Source organism: Ceratotherium simum, chromosome 30 (assembly GCF_057802395.1).
Source record: "Ceratotherium simum simum isolate JZ-2026a chromosome 30, ASM5780239v1, whole genome shotgun sequence".
Classification (NCBI taxonomy): Eukaryota; Metazoa; Chordata; class Mammalia; order Perissodactyla; family Rhinocerotidae; genus Ceratotherium; species Ceratotherium simum.
The window spans coordinates 7,870,582-7,886,715 of record NC_141929.1 but is presented as its reverse complement, the minus strand read 5'-3'; the positions used below and the strand labels follow the sequence as shown (position 1 = coordinate 7,886,715).

General features: G+C 43.7%; 1 protein-coding gene across 2 annotated transcripts in view; it reads left to right on the top strand.

Moving 5' to 3' along the window:
• The window catches only part of PLCG2 (phospholipase C gamma 2), a 150,291-nt gene that overhangs the window by 51,676 nt on the left and 82,481 nt on the right, over positions 1 to 16,134 (top strand). For both annotated transcript variants that reach the window (XM_087419882.1, XM_087419883.1), the window contains exons 3-5: positions 7,167 to 7,310; positions 9,500 to 9,593; positions 10,356 to 10,403. In XM_087419882.1, the coding sequence (XP_087276008.1) occupies positions 7,167 to 7,310; positions 9,500 to 9,593; positions 10,356 to 10,403 (286 nt within the window). The remainder of the gene's footprint in view (positions 1 to 7,166; positions 7,311 to 9,499; positions 9,594 to 10,355; positions 10,404 to 16,134) is intronic.

Here is a 16,134-nt window from a genome sequence, read left to right as displayed (position 1 = left end):
GGCCACTTGCAGCATTAGAGTGGCTGTTTATATTTCATTCTCTTTCCTTCTGCCGTGTTTCTTTCTCTCTGTCTGACTTGGAGTGTGTGTGTTTGTGTCTCTCCCCCTCCTCGTCTTGGTGGTTTGTCCTCTGTTCGTGTCTGGTATCCCTGTCCCTCTTTTACCCTGTTTGGGTGTCTCCATTGTGTTTGTTCATATCTGTGTGTCTGTCTCCCTCTCCCTCCCATTTCTAGTTCTGTCCCTGTGTCCTTGTCTCTCTCTGTCCCCTTCCTCTTTCAACAACTAGTTATTGGGCTCCACTGTGTACCAGCCACTCTGCTAGGTGTGGGATACAGTGGTGAGGAAAGCAAGGGCAAGTGCTATGAATCCACGATTCCCACCAATAAGCACTTACCTCTGCTCAGTGCTCTCGGGGAGAGGGGCTTGGTCTGTAACATAGCAGGAGCTGGAGGGTTTTCTGTGAGTTTGATGGTGATTGAGCTGAAACTGGAAGGGAGAGCTTGGAGATAACCAGGCTAAAAGCATGCCTGGCAGAGGCGACAGGACATGCTAATATCCTGGGTGGGAGTGAGTGCCACCTGCTCACCAGTGTGGCTGGAGCACGGAGAGTGAGGACATGCAGTTGGGCCAGGCAGGGTTGGCGGGGTCAACACTGGGCCTTGTGCTTGCTCGCAGCAGCACTCGCACACCATCGGAAGGTTGGAAGCCCAGGAGGGGCATGAGCATATTTGCATTTCATAAAGATGATTGGGGGTAACTTCTGGCTACTTCGGTACACCAAACAAGAGATAACAGTGGCTTGGATTATGGTGTTGGCCATGGAAATGGATAGAAGTTGACAGATTCAAGAACAGTTTAGAAAGTAGAATTGAGGGCCGGCCCCGTGGCTTGGTGGTTAAGTGAGCGCGCTCCACTGCTGGCGGCCCGAGTTCGGATCCCGGGCTCGCACCGACACGCTGCTTCTCCGGCCATGCTGAGGCCGCGTCCCACATACAGCAACTAGAAGGATGTGCAGCTATGACACACAACTATCTACTGGGGCTTTGGGGGGAAAAATAAATAAATAAAATCTTTAAAAAAAAAAAAAAAAAGAAAGTAGAATTGATAAGACTTGGTGATTGCCTAAAGACAGTGTCACATTATCTGAAATTTTTTCTTTAGTTACATACGTGTGTCAAATTTTTATTATAATTTTGCTGTAAGGGTAAAAGCTCACAGTAAGCCAATTCAAAGATTCTCTCTTAGAGATATTTTACAGGGAAAGAGATGGTTAGGTAATCATTGTTAGACTAGATAGGAAAAAAAAGAATATTTGCTTAAAGTCACTAGACTCTTTTTTCAAAAATTATTTTATTGAGGTCGTATTGGTTTATAACATTGTGTAAATTTCAGGTGTACATTATTATATTTCAGCTTCTGTATAGACTGCGTCGTATTCATCACCAATAATCTAGTTTTTATGTGTCACCATGCATATGTGCCCCTTTACCCCTTTCACCCTCCCCCCACTCCCTTCCCCTCTGGTAACCACCAATCTGTTCCCCTTATCTATGTGTTTGTTTATCTTCCACATATTAGTGAAATCATATGGTATTTGTCTTTCTCTGACTTATTTCACTTGACATAATACCCTCAAGATCCATCCATGTTGTTGCAAATGGCAAGATTTCATGTTTTTTGTGGCTGAATAGTATTCCATTGTATGTATATATCACATCTTGTTTACCCATTTATGCGTTGATAGGCTCTTGGGTTGCTTCCAAGTCTTGGCTATTGTGAATAATGCTATGATGAACATAGAGATGCATAAATCTCTTTGAATTGTTGGTTTCATGTTTTTTAGATAAATACGCAGAAGTGGGATAGCTGGATCATATGGTATTTCTATTTTTAATTTTTTGAGAAGTCTCCATACTGTTTTCCATGGCGGCTGCACCAGTTTGCATTCCCACCAGCAGTGTTTGAGGGCTCCCTTTTCTCCATATCCTCTCCAACACTTGTTATTTCTTTTTTTTTTTTTTCAATTATTTTATTGAGGTCATATTGGCTTATAACATTGTGTAAATTTCAGGTGTACATTATTATATACTAGTTTCTGTATAGACTGCATCATGTTCACCACCAGTAGTCTGGTTTTTATCCATCACCATACATGTGTGCCCCTTTACCCCTTTCGCCCTCCCCCCACCCCCTCTGGTAACCACTAATCTGGTCTCTTTATTCATGTGTTTGTTTGTCTTCCACATATGAGTGAAATCATACGGTGTTTGGTGTTTGTCTTTCTCTGTCTGGCTTATTTCGCTTAGCATAATACCCTCAAGGTCCATCTGTGTTGTCACAAATGGCAAGATTTTGTCTTTTTTTTTTACTGCTGAGTAGTATTCCATTGTATATTTATACCACATCTTCTTTATCCATTCTTCCGTTGATGGGCACTTGGGTTGCTTCCACATCTTGGCTATTGTGAATAATGCTGTGATGAACATAGAGATGCGTAAATCTCTTTTAATGGTTGATTTCATGTTTTTTGGATAAATACCCAGAAGTGGGATAGCTGGATCATAGAGTATTTCTATTTTTAATTTTTTGAGAAGTCTCCATACTGTTTTCCGTAGTGGCTGCACCAGTTTGCATTCCCACCAGCAGTGAATGAGGGTTCCTTTTTGTCCACATCCTCTCCAACATTTGTTATTTTTTGTCTTGTTAATTGTAGTCATTCTGATAGGTATAAGGTGATATCTCATTAAAGTTTTGATTTGCATTTCTCTAATAATTAGTGATGCTAAACATCTTTTCATGTGCCTGTTGGCCATCTGTATATCTTCTTTGGAAAAACAACTGTTCATGTCCTTTGCCCATTTTTTGATCAGGTTGTTCATTTTTTTGTGGTTGAGTTGTATGAGTTCTTTATATATTTTGGAAATTAACCACTTGTCAGATATATGATTTACAAGTATTTTCTCCCAGTTGGTGGGTTGTCTTTTCGTTTTGTTGATGGTTTCCTTTGCCATGCAGAAGCTTTTAGTCTGATGTAGTCCCATCTGTTTATTTTTCCTTTTGTTTCCCTTGCCTGAGGAGACATGGTATTCAAAAAGAATACTGCTAAGACTGATGTCAAAGAGCATACTGCCTATCTTTTTTTTTTTTTTTTTGTGAGGAAGATCGTCCCTGAGCTAACATCTGCCAATCCTCCTCTTTTTGCTGAGGAAGACTGGCTGTGGGCTAACATCCATGCCCATCTTCCTCTACTTTATATGGGATGCCGCCACAGCATGGCCTGACAAGCGGTGTGTTGGTGCGCGCCTGGGATCCGAACTGGGGAACCCTGGGCCGCCGCAGTGGAGCGTGCGCACTTAACCGCTTGCGCCACCGGGCCGGCCCCAATACTGCCTGTCTTTTCTTCTAGAAGTTTTATGGTTTCGCTTCTTACCTTCAAGTCTTTAATCCATTTTGAGTTAATTTTTGTGTATGGTGTAAGATATAATAGTCTACTTTCATTCTTTTGCATGTGGCTGTCCAGTTTTCCCAATACCATTTATTGAAGAGACTTTCCTTTCTCCGTTGTATGTTCTTGGCTCCTTTGTCAAAGATTAGCCGTCCATAGATGTGTGGTTTTATTTCTGGGCTCTCGATTCTATTCCATTGATCTGTGTGTCTGTTTTTGCGCCAGTACCGTGCTGTTTTGATTACTCTAGCTTTGTACTATATTTTGAAGTCAGGGAGTGTGATACCTCCAGCTTTGTTCTTTTTTCTCAGGATTGCTTTGGCTAATCCGGGTCTTTGTTGCCCCATATGAATTTTAGGATTCTTTGTTCTATTTCTGTGAAGAGTGTCATTGGGATTCTGATTGGGATTGCATTGAATCTGTAGATTGCTTTAGGTAATATAGACATTTTAACTATGTTTATTCTTCCAATCCATGTGCACAGAGTATCTTTCCATTTCTTTATGTCTTCTTCGATTTCTTTCAGTGATGTCTTATAGTTTTCATTATATAGGTCTTTCACCTCCTTGGTTAAATTTGTTCCTAGGTATTTTATTCTTTTGTTGCTATTGTATTCTTGAGTTCTCTTTCTGCTGATTTGTTATTAGTGTATAGAAATGCAACTGATTTTTGTACCCTGCAACTTTGCTGTAGTTGTTGATTATTTCTAATAGTTTTCTGGTGGATTCTTTAGTGTTTTCTATATGTAGAATCATGTCATCTGCAAAAATAGTGACAGTTTACTTCTTCATTTCCAATTTGGATGTCTTTAAGTCTTTTTGTTGCCTAATTGCTCTGGCTAAAACTTTCAGTACTATATTGAATAGGAGTGGTGAGAGTGGGCAGCTTTGTCTTGTTCCTGTTCTCAGAGGGATAGCTTTCAGTTTTTCACTATTGAGTATAACGTTGCCTGTGGGTTTGTCATATATTTATTTTGTTGAGGTACTTTATTATGTTGAGGTAATTTCCTTCTATACGCATTTTATTCAGTTTTTATCATAAATGGTATTGGCTCTTGTTAAATGCTTTCTCTGCGTCTATTGAGATGGTCATATAATTTTTATTCTTCATTTTGTTAATGTGGTGTATCACACTGATTGATTTGCAGATGTTGAACCATCCCTGCATCTCTGGCATAAATCCCACTTGATTGTGGTATTTTAATGTATTATGGTGTTCGATTTGCTAATATTTTGTTGAGTATTTTTGCATCTATGTTCATCAGTGGTATTGGCCTGTAATTTTCCTTTTTTTGTGTTATCCTTGTCTGGTTTTGGTATCAGGGTAATGTTGGCCTTGTAAAATGAGTTAGGAAGCATCTCATTCTCTTCAATTTTTTGGAAGAGTTTGAGAAGGATAGGTATTAAACCTTCTTTGAATGTTTGTTAGAATTCTCCAGGGAAGCTATCTTGTCCTGGACCTTTGGTTTTTGGGAGGTTTTTGATCACTGTTTCAATCTCTTTACTTGTGATTGGCCTATTCACATTCTCTGTTTCTTCTTCATTCACTTTGGGAGGTTGTATGATTCTGAGAATTTATCTATTTCTTCTAGGTTTTCCAATTTGTTGGCATATGGCTTTTCATAGTATTCTCTGATAATCCTTTGTATTTCTGTGGTCTCTGTTGTAATTTTTCCTCTTTCATTTCTGATTTTATTTATTTGAGCCTTCTCTCTTTTTTTCTTGGTGAGTCTGGCTAAAGGTTTGTCATTTTTGTTTCTCTTCTCAAAGAACCAGCTTTTAGTTTCATTGATCCTTTCTACGTTTTTTTTTCCTCCCCAAAGTCCCCGTGCAAGGTTGTATATCCTAGTTGTAAGTTGTTCTAGTTCTTCTGTGTGAGCTGCCACCACAGCATGGCAGCTGACAGATGAGTGGTGTGGTTCCGTGACCGGGAAGCGACCTGGGCCACCAAAGCGGTGAGCACCGAACTTTAACCACTAGGCCACCAGGGCTGGCTCTTTCTGTTGTTTTTTAGTCTCTATTTCATTGATTTATGCTCTGATTTTTATTACTGTTTCCTTCCTTCTACTGACTTTGTTCTTTGTCGTCGTCTTTTTTTTTTGTGAGGAACATGAGCCCTGAGCTAACATCTGTTGCCAATCCTCCTCTTTTTGCTGAGGAAGACTGGCCCTAGGCTGGCATCCGTGCCCATCTTCCTCTACTTTGTATGTGGGACGCTGCCACAGCATGACTTGATAAGTCATGTGTAGGTCTGTGCCTGGGATCTGAACCCGCAAACCCCAGGCTGCCGAAGCAGAGCGTGTGAACTTAAGCACTACGTCACCGGACCAGCCCCTGTTCTTCTTTTTCTGGTTCTTTTAGCTATAGTGTTAGATTGTTTGAGAGTTTTCTTTTTTCTTGAGGTAGGCCTGTATTGCTATAAACTTCCCTCTTAGTACCACTTTTGCAGCGTCCCGTAAGTTTTGGTATATTGTGTTTTCATTTTCATTTGTATCCAGGTGTTTTTTTAATTTCTTCTTTGATTTCTTCATTGATCCAGTAGTTGAATAGTTGTTTAGTCACAGTTGTTTAGTTTCCACACATTTGTGATTAAAGTCACTAGACTCTTGACTGGCAGCCAACTGGGTGAGTGAGTAATTTCTGAGAACAAATCTTAATACCTTTAATGTTCTTAGATAACTGCTAAAGCAGTTAAATCATTAGTACTAATTTCCTCCTAGAAGATGTGAATTTCAGCGCGCACAAAGGATCTGTGTTGTGTCGTTTGTTTTTGAGGAATGAAGATAAAAAGACTCCCAGGTTTCTGGGGCAGGTGAAGACTGTGGATATGTCCGCACGCCCCTCTACCCCCCAAGGTTTAGAGACATCACCCCTCCCAATAATAGGGCCACCCAAATTGATAAGTGGTTTTTAAAAGTTTTTAGTTTGAAACAATTTTAGACTCATGCGGACACTGCAAAAATAGTAGAGTTTCTGTGTACCATTAGTCCAGCTTCCCCAGTGGTAACATCTCTCATAACCATAGTTATCAAACCCAAGAAATCGACGCTGCTACAAAATTATTAAATAAACTACAGACCTTAACTGGTTTTCACTACTTTTTTACATGCATTTGATTTTTGTTGATTTTGTTTTTGTTTTGGTGTATAGTTCTATGGCATTTTATCGCATGTGTAGATTTGTGTAACCACCACCATACACAGGATGCAGAGCAAACACTGTCTATTGAAAGTCTTTTCACATCACTTCATGACTCTTGTCCCCCAAGCTGTCTTCAAGCTAGCCAGACCCGTAGTAAGAAACAGAAGCTTTTCATTCATTCTGTCCCTTTGTCCTCTAATTTCATTCTCTGCACCCTCCTCCTGTTGCTACCTGTGAATGACCGTGAACCTTCCCTGCTATTTGAACCCAGACACTAAATGCCTTTCTTCACCTGTCTACACTTGGGTCTGACTTCTTCCTTACTCGCAGGTCAAAGCTGAGCTCTCCTTCGCAACTCTCTCATTTCCAGGAATACCTCACTTTCCTATTTCTGTTCAGTGCAAGAACTGAGATGTATGTATTGGGATTCTTATGGTTACAAGTGACAGAAACTCATTTCACACTAACCCAAGGAAAAAAAAGAATTTATTGGGCTGTGTGTCTGGGGTGCAGGGGTGTGTCTGCATCCTCAGGTGGAGTGAACTCCAGCCTCTCATTGGCTCACGTTGATTTTCTTTCAGTGGATATCATGGAAATAAAGGAAATCCGCCCAGGGAAGAACTCCAAGGATTTTGAGCGTGCAAAAGCAGTCCGTCAGAAGGAAGACTGCTGCTTTACCATCTTGTACGGCACCCAGTTTGTCCTCAGCACACTCAGCTTAGCAGGTGGGTGCACGTCAATGTGCTGTTCTCCTCGCTGTGCCCTAGTTTCTTCCAGGAAGCTCTCCAGCAGGATGCTCACACCTGCCTACCCACTAATGCATGTTTGGGGGCATTGTAGTTTGAATCCTAACCCTGCCCCTTTCTAGCTGTGTGCCTTTGGGCATGCTACTCAACCTCTCTGAGCTGCAGTTTACGCAGTTGTGAAACGGGGAGAATAATAATGCCTATCTCACTGGGATGTTGTAAGGATTATGTTAAGGGCCTGTGTGGCTGATGCTGAGAGCTAAAGGCAGGTTGCACTTTTTACCCAGCAGAGCCTGGCCTATACCATTTATTCAGCTTAACTGATCTGAGGGAACTGTCCTGAAATCTTATATCTCACACACGTAAACATGCACACACCACACACACACGTATATGCAGTACACACAGGCGTGCATGCGTACATACAGTACACACATACGCAGTACACGTACACACACCTGCATGCATATTCATGCACACATGTGTACACACACATAGACACATGTATCCGGAGGTGACATTTCTGGCCATCCCTGTGAATCCACCAAGAAGCCAAAGAGGCCTCTGTGAGGCCAGAAGAAGAGCTGTGGAAGAGCTCAGACCCTTTACTCAGGGGCAGAAGCTTGTCACTACCTTCGGGTCCAATCCTAGAACTCAGTGATCTGGAGCTGTCCGTATAATCATGACTGATGAGAGAGGAAATAAATACCATTAAAAGTAGACCAAAGTGGGGGGAAGCAATTAACATTGAGCGATGGTAGGGACATTTAATTTAGGGTCAGATAGCTCTTGTTGATTTAATGTCTCATTCATTATTTCATCTTTTGAGCATTTGCTCTGTGCTGGGTTGTGCTAGATGCCAGTGGGGCTATAACGATGGATGAGACCCAGTCACTGCCTTTAAGGAGCTCACAGTCTGCTTGGGGAGACAGAGGAGACAGACGTGTGGACAGGAACTTGCAGGCGACTGCTATGAGAGCTGTAGTCCAAGCGTAACACAGTGTGCTGTAGGAGCAGAGAGTGCCTAAGTCCAGGGAAGGCTTTGCAGAGGAGGTGACTTTTAAACTGGGTTTTGAGGCATCAGTAGGAGTTGGAAGAAAAGAGGGAGGACGGTCCAGGGAGAGGGCATTGCACCTGTGAGGGCTTGGAGGAAGGAAGCAGGAAGCTGGACGTGGGAAATGAGGAATGTATGTCTGATTGATGGTGTGTGGCGGGTGGCAGGGATGGGGCAGGAGAGAGAGGGGCCCGTGACCGTGATCCATCAGAGCTGTGTCCACTTAGGCCCAGTGTAGGCTGAGGCCTGGCCACTGTTCTTGGTAGGAGACCCTCAGAGCCCAAACGATACTTGGAGCCCCGGATGCCAGCTTTAGTGTCTGTCCCACTTTCAGGTCCCTCCTCCAGAGCCCTGGAATTCAAGGTCAGGGAGAGAGATGGGCAAGACTAGATTCAGACCCCAGCTTCTCACTTTCTGGCTCTGGGGCAGGTCTCTTGAGCCTCCTGAGCCTCAGTTTTCACCCCATCCACACGGAAGAGTGAGAGCAGCAACCTCGGCCTGCTCTTCTCTGGACTAACAAGGTGCCTGGTGGTTAGGAGATGTTAATAACTCAGCGAGGTGTTTGCATTGCTAGCTCTCTTTTACTGATGATGAAATGAGGCACAGAGGGGTTAAGTAATCAGCTGAACGTCACACAGCCCTGAAGTGGTGCCGTGGAACTTGGCAGTGATGCTAAGCTCTTATCCGCCACTTGTTGCTGCTTCCCTCACGGGCATCAGCATCGCCTACTTTCCACTCCTCTCTCTGGCCTTGATTGGAAACAGGGGAAATGCTGAGGGGCCTGCTCAGGGTTGTGCTGCAAGTTATCCCAGGTTCTGCATCTTTGTTATCCTAGGGTTAAAAGCTAAAATTCTTAAAACAGAATTGCCCACTTGTCACCCCTGCTGTGGAAGGCTCATCATGGGCACAGGGCCTCATCTCAGACAAAAAGCAGGCCTTAGAACCATGAAGGTGTGAAGGTGATGCCTGCTTGGTGCCCTCCTGCAAAACTAGAAACCGGCACGGCTTCTCCCGTCCCCACGGTCTGATGGGGCTGGGGAGGGAGGCTAGGGTCTCTGAGCAGAGGTCTTCCTGGGACTAACACAGCATTTCTGTTCCCCGTTCACCTCTCCAGCTGACTCTAGAGAAGATGCAACAAAGTGGCTCTCAGGCTTGAAAATCTTACACCAAGAAGCGATGAATGCATCCACACCCACCATCATTGAGAGGTATTGGCTTTTTTGCCTGTTTCTCTCTTTTTCACTCGTTCATTCATTTATTCTGCTCTCTTTAGCCAACATGGGTGGAGGAAACGAAAATGGGACATTTCGTCTTGGAGGCTCATTGAGTGTCCTGTATGCAGTAGGTGCCCAATAGTGGCTGTGGACTTTTCATGTCTCACAGAAGAGCCTCTCTCAGTGCTGGGCCTTGGCCTTGGCCTGTTGGGGGGGAGGAGTGCGTTGAAACTGAGACAGAAACGTGTATGGGTGTTATGTTTGAGGGGAGGACTGGAGGGCTTCCTTCTTAAAGGATTTGAGAAGGGATTAAGCTGACTGATCAAGGATAGTCAGACGAAAGTTTGGAATTTTCCATCTGCGGCTCCGTCATGGGTTGACGAAGGCCTCCTCAGGACTATCTTGTCAATGTCGTGGATGTCTGGATGGGATTTTTGTGTGGATTATTGTCTCCCAGTGAACCAAAGCCCTCCAATTCCCACCATTTTTCTTACCAGCTTTTTGGGGATTAACGAATCTCATCAGAGGGAATCATCAGGTTCAAGAAGGCCAGCCTCCCAGAGTTGAAGGGGCCTCTTGGCTCAGCTTGGGCATTTCAACCACAAGGAGAAAGCTGCCTCCTGACCCCCCTGAGTTAGAAAGTTGGAAAACCCTTCCTTTGCATTTCCAGTTTCCTTTGTCCCATAGAACGCACTTAGTGTTACGCTATTTTCTAACTTTCTCTCGCTCTTTTTTTTGTCTCAACGCATTTCCCAGTTGGCTGAGAAAGCAGATCTATTCTGTGGATCAAACCAGAAGAAACAGGTAAGATTCATTCACATTTCTGTGGTTTTCTCCCGATCATTTTGGACTCTGATGTTCATTCTTTCTTTAAACTCCCAAGAAGGTTGGAGCACGTATTGTGGCGTGGCAAGGTCCTGATGAGGTCAGATTTCACCTACAAGGTTCTGGATGCTGTGCTAGGTGCAGGGGAAAATTCGAGTCCATCTGCAGAGACACGACTTCTCTGCCATGGAGCACTCAGACCTTGTCATTTGGGCCTTCACATTTGAGCACCTTCTATGTTCTGGGGAGAAATGGGATCGCCATGGCGCCTGCCCTTACTTTGTGGTGGGAGAGAGATTGACCAGAAAGAAATAGACCAAGTTAAATAGTGATGTTTGTAAGGGCTGGGCAGACATGAGACAGGCAATGCAATAACATGTAATTCGGTCAATGTGTTTACTTAGTGGTACATCTTGGAGAGGTTCCCTATTGGCACACACTACGCTGGACATGTGCCAGTCATTTTTGTAACAAACATGATTTGTCCTTGGATGGATGCAGGGTAATTTCCTTATTGATGGACAGAGAGTTGTTTGTGATTGATTATCATTGTGAATAATGCTGCTATGAAAACCTTTGGGTCTATCTTTCTGTAAATTTGTGTGAGGAGTGTATGAGCAGGATAAATTCCTAGAAGAGGAATACCAGCGGCAAAGCGTTTTCTGGTCTAACATTTTGAGAGAGGTGGTAGCCATTTATATTTCTACTCGTGGTGCAAGAGAGCACTTGTTTCCCTGTACCCTGCATCGACAGACTTTGAAAACCTTTGTTCATCTGGTGGGTGAAAGGCAACAGCAGATTTATGCTTAAATTTGTATTTCCTTATGTATGGGCGACGTTGAACATCCTCTCACCCATTTTTTTTTTTTTAGGTTATGATCCAGTTCTTATTAATAATGTATTGATAAAAACTACCATTCATTGAGCACTCAGCATGCCAGTACCGTGCTAAGCACTTTACGATCATAGTATCATTTTAGCCTCACATCAGACCTTTTTTAACATTTTTAAATGTTTTTCCTTCCTTCCCTTCTATGTTAAGATATGTCAGTCTCACATGTGAGGCAACAACTGACCTCCACAGCTCTCCTCTCTTGTTCCTGAGAGTCTTTCCTTCTCTGAGATGCCTTTGTGTTGGCCAATGTCCTCCATCACGTGTTGATCGCAGACTTTGGGCGGCCTTCATGGTCTCTTCTGTATATGCCCGTGGGATGATTTGGAAACAGTAACCACGAAGTGGTGAACAGTTTAGTAACGTTGGTAGGTCGGCCAGCAGCTCGTCCATGTTCCTCTGTCCATCTGCCCTTCCCTCCCTCCTCCTCCTCTCATCCTGCATTCACTGTGTGGTCCCACACCTGGGCTACGCTCCGGCCTTACAGAGGTGGGTCAGATGAGGTCCCCACGTTGGAGAATTTTGTACACATAGATTTCTTTCAGCCTCAGAGGTGGTGCCTCCCATGAGCGTTTCCTTTCCCTGTGGTAGAGGTGATTCATAGTTGAGATTGGCACAGAACTGACAGATGGAGCCCTCCTCTCTCCATGTAGTGGTGGTACAGGGTTGTTGATTTGGTTCCGAAGTCCACTTCTCCATCTTCTCTTGTCAAGAAATGGAAGCCTGCCTCTGGCTCTCTTGCTCTGAATGGATTCTTGTGAGTCCTTCATAAAGATCCAAGTTTCCATTGGCTGGTCTGGAACCTTCAGCAGAGAGGAGGTCTGTTTCCGTACTTGATTCCTTGTTCCACGCTTACCTCCCTCCCAGTGGGCAGAGCCCTCTGCTCTGTCAACATGTGGAAAATCCCACCTTTCCTGTGCTTCTGTGAGGCCCGAGGGAGCTTTTCTAAAGGAACTTTGACTGGGGTTCCAGTGATGGGGCGACTGACTTCTGTTCTGCCAGTTCCCCTCCTTTACTGTCGCCCACGACCTGTCGTGTTTCCTGAAGGAAAACAGAGGAGCAGCAGAAGCAAAGCCTCAAGGTGACCAAGGCGGCTCTGTGCTAGCCCGGTGGGCGGGCCTAGCCCCGAGGCGTTTTCCTTGGCCTGAGTGTCCTGGGTCACTTTCCAGCATCTCCAGAGGCAAATGGTAGCAGCTGGCATTTGTTGAGAACTCGCTTTGAAGCAGCCACGTGCTCAGCACTGCACATACTGTTGGAATGTGGAACGCTTATGGGATGCTCTCCGACTGGTGAGCCGGGTGCCCTGGATCCATTCTATGAGGACACTGGGGCCAAGAGAAGTGAAAGAACTTGTCTACAGCATCCCAGCCTGTCAGGTACCAGGCACCAGGGTTGGAGGCTCACTCATCACTACTTGATGTTTGTTTCTGTCTTTTTTTTTTAAATTGTGCTCTTGAAAGCTGGTAAAAGGCAGAAATCTTCCCCACCCTGACCTGTGACTAAAAATTATCTATTTAGTTTGTTTTATTGTGGTAAAATATACATCGCATAAAATTTACCATTTTAAATGTACAATTTTGTAAGATTAAGTACATTCTGGTTGTGGGGCTACCGTCACCACCATCTGTCTCCGGAACTCTTTTCATTTGTAAAACTGAAACTCGGTACCCATGAAACAATAACTCGCCATTTCCTCCTCCCCCCGCCCCTGGTAACGTCTGTTCTACTTTCTGTCTCCGTGAATCTGACTACTCTAGGTCCCTCAGACGAGTGGAATAATGCCATATTTGTCTTTTTGTGGCTGGCTTATTTCACGGAGCATCATGTCTTCATGGTTCATCCATGTTGCTGTAGCCTGTGTCAGAATTTCCTTCCTTTTTAAGGCTGAATAATATTCTACTGGATGTGTAGACCACATTTTGTTTATCCGTTTGTCTGTTGATGGCCACTTGAATTGCTTCCACTTTTTGGCTGTTGTGAGTATTGTTGCTGTGAACATGGGTGTTCACGTCCCTGCTCTCAGTTCTTCTGTGCATTACCCAGAAGTGGAATTGCTGGATCAAGTGGTAATACTGTTCAATTTTTTGAAGAACTACCAGACAGTTTTCCATAGCAGCTGCAACCATTTTACATTCCCACCAGCAGCGCACATGGGTTCCATTTTTTCCTTTTTCCTACTTCCTTGCCAACACTTCTTTTCTTTTTTTTTGGTAGTAGCCGTCCTAATGGGTGTGAAGTAGTATCTCATTTTGGTTTTGATTTGCGTTTTCCTGATGGCTAGTGATGTTGAGCATCTTTTCCTGTGCTTTTTACCATTTGTATGTCTTCTTTGGAGAAATGTCTGTTCAAGTCTTTTGCCCATTTTAAAATTTCACTGTATGATTTTAATCCATATTTAACTTCCAAGCACTGACCCTGGGCTAGGTATTACACAACCTTTTATTTTTCATTTTTACACTTTCAATTATTACCTTCTAAAATATGCACATGGACTTTTTTTAAATTATGAAAGTAACTCAAGTTCATTAGAGAAAATTTTAGAAATACTGAAAACTAGAAAAAATTAGTGTAAATTTGATATTAAACGATAAGCACTATTAACTCCAGCTACAGTTTTTTCAGTAGATTTACATCCTCAACTTTGTGTTTTTACTTGTTCATTTTACTTTATTAAAATCTAACTACACTGTGATCTTAATCTTGTTAAGGAAGAACAGGATTAAGATCTTTAATTTTAAAATTTTGGAATAATTTTATGCTTAGAGAAATATTGCAAAGGTAGTCCAGAGGGTTCCCAAATACCCCTTTGCCCAGTTTTTCCTAATGTTCACATCATACATTACTGTGGGATATTTCTCAAAACTGAGAAACCAACAATGATACATGACTATTAACTAAACCATAGACTTTATTTGGAGTTTACCATTTTTTCCACCAACGTCCTTCCCCTGGCCTGGAATCCAACCCAGGATCTCACATCGCACTTAGTTGTGCTGTCCCCTTGGTCTCCTCTGTCCTGGGACAGCTCTGTCTTGCCTCATCGTTCATGACTTTGATGGTTTTGAGGAGTATGTCTCAGGTGTTTTGTAGAATGTCCCTCATTTTGTGTTGGTCTGATATTTTTGTCAGGATTAGACTGGAGTTGTGGGTAGCCTGAGGTTGTGGGTATTTGGGAACGATGTCACAGAGGTGAAGATCTTTTTCATCACATCATATCAAGGGGTGCATGCTCTCAATATGGCTTGTCAATGGTGATGTCAACCTTGATCACCTGGCTGAGGTGGTATCTTCCAGATTACTCCTTTGTAGAGTAACCCTTGGCCTCCAGCTCTCTTCTTTGGGAATAAATCACCAAGTGCAGCCCACACTAAAGGAGGGGAGGATTAGATTGTTTTCACCTCATGTTAAACTATAAGAACTTTTACATTTCACCGCAGCTCTTCAGGGAAATTATGTCAATGCCTACATTATAATTCAACCAATGGGAATTTGACATTTGACTTGAAAAGTTGCATTTTATTTGTGTCCAGTTTTTCCTTATGTTTACATTTTCACTGAATTTTGTTCAAAGTGAACATATCAGGACCCTCACGAAAAGCATTTTTGGGGTCATCATGGGGTTCTCGGCCTTCATGGTGTGACTCTATAGTCCCCGTCAGAGATGCGCTGGGCTTTCTTTGAGTCTTTCCCTTGCTGTTGCTGCTCACCTAGGTAGGGGCTCCTTGAGGTCAGGGATCTGACTGGTTCGGTCTTAGTAGTGTTTATTGGATGAACAAAAGTCCTCTCTTTTCATTCCTAGACGTAGCATCGGGCAAACAGAACGTTCTAGCTTTAGAAGCTTGCCTTTTGATATTTCCATGCCTGGGGAGACTGAGTCAAAGGCATGAATGTGTTAACGGTAATCTTGGCCAGATTTCCAGGGACACCTCTCCCCTTCCCGCCTTTTTGAGCCTTTAGAGTTTGATTGTGTCTTATCTGGGAATTGATGTAAGGTCAGTGCATAAGGTGAAAATTTCTGTGGTCAAAATACCCCTTGGGGAAGCCCCTGACCCTTCTGTGAGGGTCACTGGAGTGGCATCCCTCAGTGTGAGGCTCCCAGGGGCTGAGTCCCACAGAGGGCACAGGGGCCTCAAGGGCTGGTGGTAGCAGATTGTCTCCTGTGGACATTTCTTTCCCTCTTCTGCCCTTTGCCCCGTATAACACTGTATTTGGATAAGCTCAATGTGCGTTTCCTGTTCTTCTTCAGCCTGGCAGGGACACGGAAGACTGAGTGGGCCTCAGGAGGCAGAAGGGGGTGGGGGCTGCAGGTGTGTGGGTCCAGCTCTCTCCTTCAGCAGGAATGCAAATAGGTTTCATGCGGCTCATAGTTGTGGCTCCAGCACGTTGGGACTGCCTGGGGGGCTTTAGCCACAGGCCTGCACAACCTCCCCTGCAGAGACTCTGCCTCACTAGGTCTGGCATGGGGCTCAAGAATTTGCATTTCCAACAAATTCCCAGCTGGTGTTGATGCGTCTGGTGCAGGGACCCTACTGAGAGAAGCAAGCAAGCTTCTGGAGCTGCACTGTCCATATGGTGGCCACTAAATCTAAGTTAATAAAATTAAATAAAATTAAAAATTCAGTTCCTCGGTTGAGCTAGCCACATTTCAAGTGCTCAATAGCCACATGTGGCTAGTGGCCACTGCATTGGACAGCCCAACTCTAGAACATTTCCATCATCATAGAAAGTTCTGTTGGGCAGCGCTGAGGTTTGAATCTCAGCTCTAACACTAGTTGTATGAATTTGGGTAAGTTACTTAATTTCTGTGTGCCTTAATTT